Source organism: Pholcus phalangioides, unplaced genomic scaffold, assembly GCF_987345545.1.
Source record: "Pholcus phalangioides strain wild (caught in Gottingen) unplaced genomic scaffold, Ppha-v1.0 ptg000004l_1, whole genome shotgun sequence".
Classification (NCBI taxonomy): Eukaryota; Metazoa; Arthropoda; class Arachnida; order Araneae; family Pholcidae; genus Pholcus; species Pholcus phalangioides.
In genome coordinates, this window is record NW_028301597.1 from 30,150,384 (window position 1) to 30,161,487 (window position 11,104).

An 11,104-nucleotide genomic window follows, 5' to 3' on the forward strand; every position below is an offset into this window, starting at 1 on the left:
AAACACAAAAAATACTTTTTTGACTCCACTTTATTCATTAAACAACAGTTACTTTAGACACAGAGAGAAGGCGAATACATACACACAAGAAAGTACAAGCCTTCCCTCCCTCTCCTAATCGATCAATCAATACCTCCCACAACAGAAAAATTAAAGGAAAACCATACTAAATATCTACAAAGCTGAATCGCCATTTATACCGGGAGGGTGGAAAAAGGGATCAATCAATCAATCAAAAAAAAAATCTACAAAATCAATAGGAATCCATTTAAAAATATACAAACTCGAAAGCACATACAAATAAGCAAATTTATACACAAAAAAAATAATTATAATTATTTACACAATTCCACTAAAACAAACAACCCTCATCATCGTCAACAAATACGAATAATAAAATATAAATTCCAATCGGGTATGGAATCTGAAATCTTATTAATTAATCAATTAATTAATTAATCAACACGTACACACACAAAAAAATTTTACAAGCATCCAGTGCTGAATTAAAAAAAAACAAAAACAAAAGATGATTAACGTTATTAATTACACAATAATTTTTTTTTTGTATTTTTGCATTCAAAAAATTTCCAGCCTTTTTGCTTTGACACAATACAAATTACATCAGAAATACGTAATTACAGCTAATTACGGGCTCTGGAATGACTAATATGTACACAGTGTATTTTCCGCCCAATGTAATATATAATTACATTTTTTTTTGTATTTTTTGTACTCTCTCTCCTCTCTAGTCGGTTATACATCTGTCGTTATACGTATTTTAGGGGATTAATTGGGGAGCGAAAAATGTGTGGAATTTACATTAAATATATATTATTTATATATATATTTTTTGTATATATTGCAGGTATTTGTCATTTTTTGGCATAAGTTCTGAAAAATGTCTGATATTTTTTTTTCCATAAAGAGATCAATTACCTCGTTTTGATGAGTCACATGCTATGTACAGTTCACCGATCACATGGCGTCATTTTTGGTTCTTTTACGACACTGACCATTCCCGAAAACTGCACGGGCGACTGGACGCTGACCCACTGTTCGAGGAAAGCACGGACTCCGGACTGAACACTAACCAATTTCCGAAGACACTGCCTGCCAACTCGGAAACGCAGACTGGACAGTGACCTACGTCCGAAGAGTGCGCGGACACGGGACTGGGCACTGACCAATTTCCGAAGACAGTGCAGACTCATGACTGGCCAATGTCCGAAGAGTGTGCATTCGGGACTGATGAGAATAACCTCCACGGCAGTGGCGTGTTCGGTCGTTTGTATAGAATCCACATCCATTTGATTAAGTGTTCGTGACGCGAATGTCTTTGTGGGGAGAAGGGGAGGGGGTGGTGTTGTTCTTATACCCTTTGGTGGTTGCTGTTGTGTTGATTCTGCCCCGGGTTGAGATTCTTGATGACTATCTTCTGCGAATACCCGTTCGGATCGGGATTGATGACGGTGAGGTTGCCCTTGAAGCGATGATGGTGAGAATTCTTGTACGAGTCGGACTTCTTGCTGTACATCGGAATGGGTGGCCTCGAGATCTTGTAGCTGGACGTCGACGGCACCGGGGGAAGAATATGCGACGCCGTGGTGCCGCCGCCGCCACTGGCAGGCGACGTGGAGTTGCTGCTGCTCTTTGGGGAAGATGTCGTCACCCCGGGGGACACGCGGTGGTGGGGCGAGGCAGCCGTGGACGTAGACGGGGACACGGTCCGGCGTGGGGACACCGAATCCCTACGTGGACTAGAGTTGGTGCTGGGCGTCTTGCCGTGGTAGGAATTGACCGAACCGGCGACGCCGCTGGCCGGAAGAGCCAGTTGCGACGACGTCGAATTCGACTTGGTCTGACGAGGGGTGACGGGCGAGTAGGTCTTGCCCGGAAATGCCGGCATGCCAACGTTGGCGTGGATCGAGATGGGCGAAGGCGTCCGGCAGAAGTGGGCGTTCGTGGGCGCCGAGGAATTTTTGATGGGGAGGGAATTCATTATATTCGACGGGTTGAAATGCGGTATCGTGACTGTGGGATTCATCTTGGTCAGGTGATTCTGTGGGGTCGTAGCGGCCATCACCGCAGCGTGACGAGCCGATGCAGACAACGCTCCGATGTGGAACGTCGACGACGTCGGATGCTTCGGAACCGGAACGCAGGCCGTGTGCTGTTTCGTTGGAGCTGGCAGACATGTCTGCTGTCTGTGCTTGGCATCGAGGACCGGAGGGTTGGCAACGGCCCTGGATCTGGGACGCGGAGAGTCCTCCTGCACCGTCTTGCGGTTGGAGGTGGACAGGTCTAGGGCACCTATATTGTCTTTCCTTTCGTGGTTACGGTGCAGGTTGTTGATGATATGATCGATCCCGTTCGGTTTGCTGGGAACGTGGTCGTCGCCGTTCTTTGAGATACGAGACGGCGAACTGGGCGAAGTGACGGTAGAGGAGGAGCTGGTTGTAGTGGCTGTCGTTGTAGACACAGCGGTGCAGGTCACGAATTTTTGAGCACAGCTCACGACTAGAGATGAAGGCACCACGCGGTCGCTCCCGTCCTGGTTGGTGTTCGGCGGCATCGGAGAGCCGCCATCGTCGTCGCAGCTGGACCGAGCTTGGTTGCTGATATCACTGGCCCGTCCGCTGTCCGTCTCGGTGTCGGCCTCGTCATCCTTTTCGGCGATGGCTTTTATTTTTCGCCTTAAGGCATCGTCGTCGGCTTCTTCGTCCTCGTTGTCGGAACTGTCCAGCTTCTGTTCGTCCACCACGAGATCCGGTTGGCAGCCCAGATCGTCGTTGTCGCTGAACTCGGCCGTTATGGTGCTGCTCTTGACGTCCTTGAAAGGGACATTTATGGCGTTCTTTTCGGTTGTTATCGGAGATGCGAGTCCGTTCGTCTCCGACACTTTCACGTGAGAATCTTCAGTCCTCGAATCTTTCTCTGGGCCCTTCGTCTTTGTCTCAGTTTTTTCTGAACCATCCACAGACTTTTCGGGGGCTTTCTCACCGACATCTTGTTTCGCACTAACAGAGTTCTCGGTTGTATTCTTAGTACTGGTTGACTTCTTAGGCTGGATATCTAGAGAATCCGAACCAACCGACGTCGGTGCAACGACACCTTTCACTGACAGTACATTTATCGATTCAGATTTTGATGATTTTTGTTCTGACGAGGAAGAAACGACGACAGGATTCGCTTGCTGCGTGACTGAAGAAGACTGAACCGAACCTGAGTTATTTGTACTGGGAGCAGAACTGTTCGTGGTAGATCCCGTTTTGACGTTTTCCGATGAAGAACTATTGTTTTTTCGATCCGCAGTTGGCGGCAACTGTTGATTTCCGTCTGAAGTTGCACCCGTCGTCACTGGTGAGGACCTATATTCTGGAGATGACGCACCGTTGACGCACATATTTGTGGTAGACTGGCCTTTAGAGGGCGCACTAGCTTCGCAGGACACTGAATTGGTACTAGATGGGAGTTGAACCGAAGTTTTGGGCTCGGTCGCATCCGCGAAAGTATTGCACGTAGCGCCTTGCACGTTGGACATGGGGACAGGCGCCAAGGTACTCTTCACCACATCTGATTGGGTATGGTTCATTATGGGACTCAAACAAGTGACTGTCGGGGTCGCCAGGTAGTTCAAGGACCCGATACAACTCGCAGGTGACAGGCAAGCCACGGGGTTGGCCGGCGAAAAGCACGTCACCGGAGATGGCACGAAATGGTTCACGGAAGAGGCCATCGCCGAACTCGCGGAAGAAGTCTTCGAAGATGGATAAGGGGCCAGTTTCGCGAGCGGTGGTCGACCGACAGACTTTTTGACTCGAGACCTCGTCGGTCGCTTCGAGGAGGAGGACTTCCCAGCAGGGGACGCGGTATTCGATGGTGGTAATATCACTTTCTTCGCAGGAGGTCCAGAGTTCGATTTGGCCGAAGACGGCTCGATCGACCTGTGCTTCACCTTCACGATCGGGGCAGAATCACGGGGCGAGTCACTATTGGATCGCTTCAGGCCGACCGTCGAAAGAGTCATCGTGATCTTTTGCTGCTCTTGATGATGGTGATGATTGTGGTGGTGGTGGTGATGATGGTGCGACGTCGATTCCTGCTTCGATTCTTCCCTCAGAGGAGATGTCTGAATTTGATTCGACGATGGGGACTTGTGAGCCGCTTCCTGCGAATCGTGTTGCTTCGACGACGACGATGATGATGCGGCAACTGCGGACAATGGCTGGTGTTTGGTGTTCGCCGTGGTCTCCTTCTCTTCTCTCCTGGGCCTCAAGACAAACTTCAGTTCTTGTTTGGACGACGAAGGAGAAGGAACCAAGGACAGGGAAGACAAGTCACTACTGCTACTCTTCTTTGGAACATCCAGCGTGCTGTTGGAGGTGGTTCCGCCTCCACCAGTGCTTGGTGTCGTCGTCGGTGGTGACGCCGGCGCTGCGGGTGCCACCTCAACTGGAGGTAAGTGCAGCAACTTCCGCCTCTTCGGGAAATTCGTCACGATACGATAACAGAAACGCATCGGGTTGGTCTGCAATACCAAAAAAAGGAACAAAAATTTAAGATTTTCCTCTCTCATACATGAGGCAGCCAATTAATCATAATGGATGAAACGTTGGACACTGGTTCCAAATACGTATTGACAGTCTACTCACCCTTTTCCAGCTGTAATTATACGCAACATCCATGAGCGTGTAATTCTCATTAAGGATATCGTCGGAGTAGCTAATCTCGACCTGAAAAACACAGGAAATTTATATTGCTTCGAAACTTCTTCACACGGTCACTTACATTCACTTCAAATTTTTACAAACAGTAGGCAATAATAATAATAATTGACGAAACCATAGTAAACACGAGAGACTTACTTTGTAAGTCGATGGCAAGTCATACTTTGCGGTTATGAACTTCTTCAGATGTCCAACTGTGATAGCAGCTGGACAGAGCAAATACCTCTTAGGCGGAATCTGTGAAGGAGAAAATGGTATGCAATTATGAAAATATTCATGACTAGACAATTCGTCTGTACATAGTGGAAAAGGTTTGACAATCCCTGCTCCAGCCTAAGGGTGCTCAACTTTTTGGCGAGTGCGGACCACTTCATTCGTTTGGAAATGTGCCGCGAGTCACTCAGGTGATCTGAAAGTTGGTCACGGGCTGCTTCGAGTCATTTAAATGATCTGGGTGAATACCAAGAGAAAGTAAAAACATCATCTACGAAAGTGCCGCGGGCCCGTCAAGTGATTCAGGGAAGCGTACCACGAGTCACTTTAGTGGACTCAAAGTGTACCGCGGATCTCTCAAGTGATTTGGAAATGAGCTTGGGGTCACTTAGTCTTACGGGAGGTCTCGGTCACATTTTAAAAATTAATAATAAATCAACCAGTTAACAAAAAAAAAGGTGCACTTTGCACTAAAATATTTATCGTGGCTTATAGTGTTTTTTTTTGTTGATAAAATGAAAAAAAAATAATTCAAATTTCACTCACAGGTGTCGCTGTTAAACGAAAAACTCGACATAACGCATGCAATGTAACACAAACAGCGCGCAATTAATGTTTTGACATAAAACTATCGCATTCCACTATTAGCGCCCTGTTTAGCTTGGGCTACATCTAAACGGGAGATAAGGTATTCATGTAGAAATACGGTAGTTTTATGTAACACTAATTGTCATAAGCATCAATTATGCACTTTTGTGTTGCTTTTTATGTGTTATGTTGAGCTTTTCGCTACACAGCTCCACCTCTGAGTGAAATTCAAACTTTTTTTCTAATCAAAAAAACTACACCCAGTTAAGTATTTCAATGGAAACATTTTATACCAATTGATTGATTTAATATTAATTTTCGAAATGTACCAAAGACTTCTCGTTCACCCTGTGTATTTAGTGGACGACAAATGTAAATTATCGGGAGCACCCTAAAAGTCCTGATTCATGCCCTGTACGTAGAGCCCTTGGACAGGAACACCTCTACTGCAATTAATATTACATTAAAAATAATTGAAAACACTAAATATTTCTCCAACTGGAAAGACCACCACGAAAAGGCATTACTCACCTCATCTCCATGAACTTCATGCCCCGTATCGACACCAGAATCATCCACACCATCGTCATCCCTGCAGGAAAATAACAAAAAAATTTCACATAAATTTACCACGCAATTAAATATATCGAACATACTTTTCGTAGCCAATTAAATTCAATAATGTTACATCAAACAGCGGTGGCACGTTATGGCTTCTCATAGAAATCAATTTTTCCTCCAGAAACTCCGATAACTCCAAAAATGCTCATCGCCATCGCATGAAATTATTGCGAAGACACCCCATTAGAAAAACACGGTTTTTTTTTTTTCTTATTTCTCGCCAGTTGAAGCCACGGAATGCAATTACGAGGAAACCCATTAATGTCTAACGCAGTGGCGGCGCAACTCTTCCCAATATCGGGAGGAGGATTTTTAATTAATTTAAAATGAGGAGGAGAGAAAGAGGGCGCTCTCTCTCTCTCGATTCTAATTTCAAGGTTGTGATTACGTTGCGAGTTTCAATTATAAGTTCTGATCCCTGCAAATTATTCCAGCATGCTCTTAATAAAGAATTTCCCCGGAATGTGAGGGGGGATTCACAGTGACCCAATTCTGCGTGGCCACCGAGCAGTTCAAATTCAGTCATTTTTGCTAAGGAGAGATGATAAATGCATATGATTCTAATGACTTTTGAAAAGACTTATTCGCACAGTAGTAATTTTGTACTCATGATGTAAACTTTAACCCATTAAGAGGCACATTGACGAGATATCTCGCCTCTTTAGAGGTCCCATTATTTTAGCATTGACAAGCCCGGATATTTTGTAATGTTGCCCCCCACCCCAATGGAGCATTTTCCCATATAGTTCTTACTTTGTACCTGCTGAAAATATGAAAAAAGCCTACTTAATAAAAAAAAAAGAAATGCCATTTTTATAGAAGGTTTAGTGATTTCTGCTATGACGCTTAAAAGATTGAGGGGCATGCAGAATAAATATTTTTTAAGAGCAAGTGATGTGTTTACGCTTAATCACACAGGCTATTTAAACACTACTGAATTTGAGTGTTATGAAATGCCTGTTCAATGATTTCTACCGGGCCACGGAAAGGGTTTTAAGGGGGTGAAATATGTCGTCGATGCGCTGAGAGGGTTACCACAAATCTAGAATTTTCTATCAATTTTTTGCCGAATGATATGTATGTTATCTTCAAAGTCTGGCCAGTTTGCGAAGTAGCCCCAGTCCGAAGAAAACCAGAAGCTAGACCATAAGCGGACACAGACTCTTCGAACAGGGGAGGGGGGCGGATTTTCCCGCTTCCACCTACTTTAATAATACAAATTTTTTTTCACGGAACCAGGGTGGTAGTCACCCCCCCCCCGTATCCGCCTATGGGCTAGACTTCTCCATACTCAGGTCGACCAATTCAAGAAGATGCCAGACTCCGGACACTGACAGGAAGCAAACAGGACATAACTTGAGCTCATCAAAAGCATCCGCAACCTCCAAAAAAAACTTCGACAAAAATTATTTCTGGGCAACAACAATGACTTTTCAAATGTTCGTTTTTATTCTTTTATTCCCACAGTTCCCAAACAACGCGTTTTCCAACGGTACAAATCCATGCCCGTTCCGTTTACGCAGCAAATATTGAAAAAAAAAAGGGAAGAAAATCCGGACATCAGCAGCGCCAGGTATTTCAGCCAGCATTACCATAAAACCTCACATACAACAGGATCAAACCACTTGTCAACTACACGAGAAATCGGGTCATCTAGATTACGAGGAAGAGGATTATATGGATAAAAAATAAAAATCAATATATAAACACACATATTGAGTTATTGACCCTTATTCAACGGTGGGAGAAGAAAAAAAAAAGGCATTCCAGGCTTCCCAACAAGGAAGCAATAACACAAATGGTGATAGAGACTCACGATATAGAGACTACGTTATCTTAAGAGATCAAAGTGCTAAATACATAGGGAACTCCACCCATCATAACCCGTGGACACATTTCCTACAACCAATATGATACTCGGCGTTAACCCGAAGGCTATTTGTTCAACCATTTGCGGAAGGAACAACCAGCAGCAGGAGGAGCAGCAAGCAAGCAAGCAAAAAAAAAAGACATAGAACAGTCTGACCTGGTGCACGAGGGTAAAAAGACATGAGGAAATAGCTGTTCCATCAAAAGACCACAAAGAGTTGGAAAAAAATAATAATAATGTAATAATGATTGAGTAAGTGAGTAAATAAATAAAAAATTGCTGCTGTTGCTCCAATGCCATAATAATACAAGCTTCAAATACAGAAAGAGAGAGAGAACGGCTCTCTCTTTCTGAAAAAAAAGATGGAGATATCACCGGAGGCACAATCACCACAAGTGAAAAAAAAGGACTAAATAAATAATTGAAAAAAAAAACGAAAAATAATCTCTTTTTTTCTCCCTGCTTTTTCTCTGGTAGCCATTGGTTTACCTTCAACAGTTCTTTTACTCACACGCACCACAGAATCCCCGACGCCGCAAAAGAACCAAATCGCTACTGTTTTTGATCCATTTAATGGGGTCATTCCGATTAGGAAATGCATGAATGGAAGAGATTCTGTTTTTTTTTTTTCTCCCTTAGTCGGAAACTGAGAAAGATAAGAAAGAGATAAGATTTTTTTTTCTCTCTCACACCGTATTCGATTATAATTTTTTTTTAAATGTGATAAACGTTGGATTTTTATGTGAATTTTCACACTAAATTCAATCCGATTCTTTGATACCGAATCCGGACTCGAAATCATGAAGAAATGGGATCATTTGGCTGTCATTTGTATTAAATAAGTAATTCCTTCATTGAGGAATGACATTCAAGTTTCACGTGGAAAATGCGAAGCGATATGACCGCGTGAACGGGTGATTTCTGCAATGCGAGCGATATCCAAGCTTAAACTCGAAATCATGAAGCATTGTGATCATGACATACCGATTGAGTTTGACTTGAGCGGTTCCTGTCTCGTTGTCTATGTTCACACCCGCGAACATGCCATTTGGATGATTTGGCGATCCAATTGGCTAAGTTTGTAGTCCGCCAGCCATGCGGCAATAGAAAACGGCCATCACAATTAGTGGGCACTGTGATTCTACCACTTATTAAAATACGTCAATAACAATACAGCTCATAAATGGGTAATTTTCTCAACGAGAGTGGTCTTCAAGTTTCAGCTCGAAATCACGAATCAATAAGATCATCTGGTTTTTAAGCTGATGCTTCAAAAAGGTAATTTTTTCAATAAGAGTGGCATTCAAGTTTCGGTTCAAAATCATGATGCAATTTGATCATGTGGCTGTCACACAGCTTTCTTTTAAAGGGCAGCCGCAAAAATGGGCGATATCTTCAATGTGAGTTGTATTCAAGTTTTGGCTAGAAATAATGAAGCAATGTGATCATCTCGCTGCTATAAATGGTAATTTATGAAAAAAAGGAAGATGGACTAATTTGGTGATTATACGTATATCATGGTGATTATATATTATAATGGTAATTTTTTCTCAAAAAAAGAAGAAAAAAGGAAGACTAACTGGAATTATGCATGTACTTACGAAAGCTACATGATCATACTTCGCTTCATGATTTCAAACCAAAACATGAATACCACTCTCGTTGAAGAAATTAATATATTTACGCAGCCGTATGATTGCTACATGATCATATTGCTTCATGATTCCAAAAAAGTCTGAACTTTAATATCACTCCCATTGCAGAAATTACCCATTTACGCAGTAGTATGATACCTATGTCGCGATATCGCTCACGATTTCGAGCCGAAACATGAGTTCACTCTAAATGAAACTACCCATTTATGACAGCCACATATTCATATTGCTTCATTATTTGAAGCCAAGACAGCAGAAGAGAAGAAAATTACCCAGTTAAACTCGAAATCATGAAGCAATGTGACCATGTGTCTTCATAAATTGGCAATTTCTACTGGGTGCGGCTCGAAATCTTGAAACAATGCGATCGTTTGGCTTTCGTACTGCTGCACAAATGGTTAATTCTTCCAATAAGCAAAGTATCTAAATTTAGACTCAAAATCATGAAACAATGTGATCATCTGGCTGTTATACGGCTGGGGGATAATGTTTTGGGTAAATTGGGTGATAAAAGTTCTTGACAAAAATATGAATAATTTCTTCAATGGAAGTGGTGTGCATCAAATACATTTTCAGAAGGAAGTGATGCCGAATTTCGCACATCATTGCGGTTTTTTTTTAATAATTACGATTTTTTTCTCCCTTAATATTTGTTAAAAGGGTAAGAAAAAGTCCACGGAATATGGTCGAGATGCACAAGAAAAAAAAAGTGTTTGTCGGTAATTACGGAGATGGGGATGAGTATATTTCTTATCTGTTACGAAATGTTATCATCCAGTTCATCGGCAGCCATCCACAGATTTCAAGAATGCTTCAAGAATGGCTCTTCTTTAGAAGAGGCAAAGAAAAAAGAAGAAGAAAAAGCAAGTTTCACCATCAAGTGCCTTGTTTTTCCTACGCTTTTGTATTGCACGGCCAAAGAAACAATGGAGTCATCCATTTTTCAAGCTGGCGGCCGTTTGTTGGATTTTTATCCTCTTTTTTTCCCCTTCTTCTCTTTTTATTCATCATGGATTTCGCATGCAAAGATTGGATATAAAAATATAATAGCAATAAAAGATTCAATCCATGCATCTCACGTTCACGACCTTCACGGAGGAAGGAATGGAGAGGAAATTACTGGCCCGACAAGAAACAAGGAAAGAAACTTGAAAAGGCTCGGTTGATAATGAATGGTCACCGGCTAATAGATCATCCTACGCGGTCCGTCGAATTAACAAAAACATCAATTAATTCAAACTATTAATAATTGAACATCGTCTCTCTCGTCGTCGTCACTCCCTCTCTCTATCTTTTATTATGGAAGAACCGGTCCAAGGAACGCGAATGATTCCGGAATACGTCGATATCCAATAAACACAACAAACAAGCGTCAATGCCGTAAAACAAAAATGAATCTAAAATAACATATTTCTACCCGCATTGTG

General features: G+C 42.7%; 1 protein-coding gene across 1 annotated transcript in view; it reads right to left on the reverse strand.

The window, feature by feature from the left end:
* Window positions 1-691: 691 nt before the first annotated feature.
* Window positions 692-11,104, reverse strand: part of LOC149087071 (uncharacterized) — a 37,802-nt gene continuing 27,389 nt past the window's right edge. The window contains exons 8-11 of the mRNA XM_089231300.1: window positions 6,063-6,123; window positions 4,869-4,967; window positions 4,656-4,736; window positions 692-4,531 (exon numbers count right to left, since the gene is read on the reverse strand). Of these exons, the coding sequence (XP_089087426.1) occupies window positions 1,373-4,531; window positions 4,656-4,736; window positions 4,869-4,967; window positions 6,063-6,123 (3,400 nt within the window). The 3' untranslated portion in view covers window positions 692-1,372. The remainder of the gene's footprint in view (window positions 4,532-4,655; window positions 4,737-4,868; window positions 4,968-6,062; window positions 6,124-11,104) is intronic.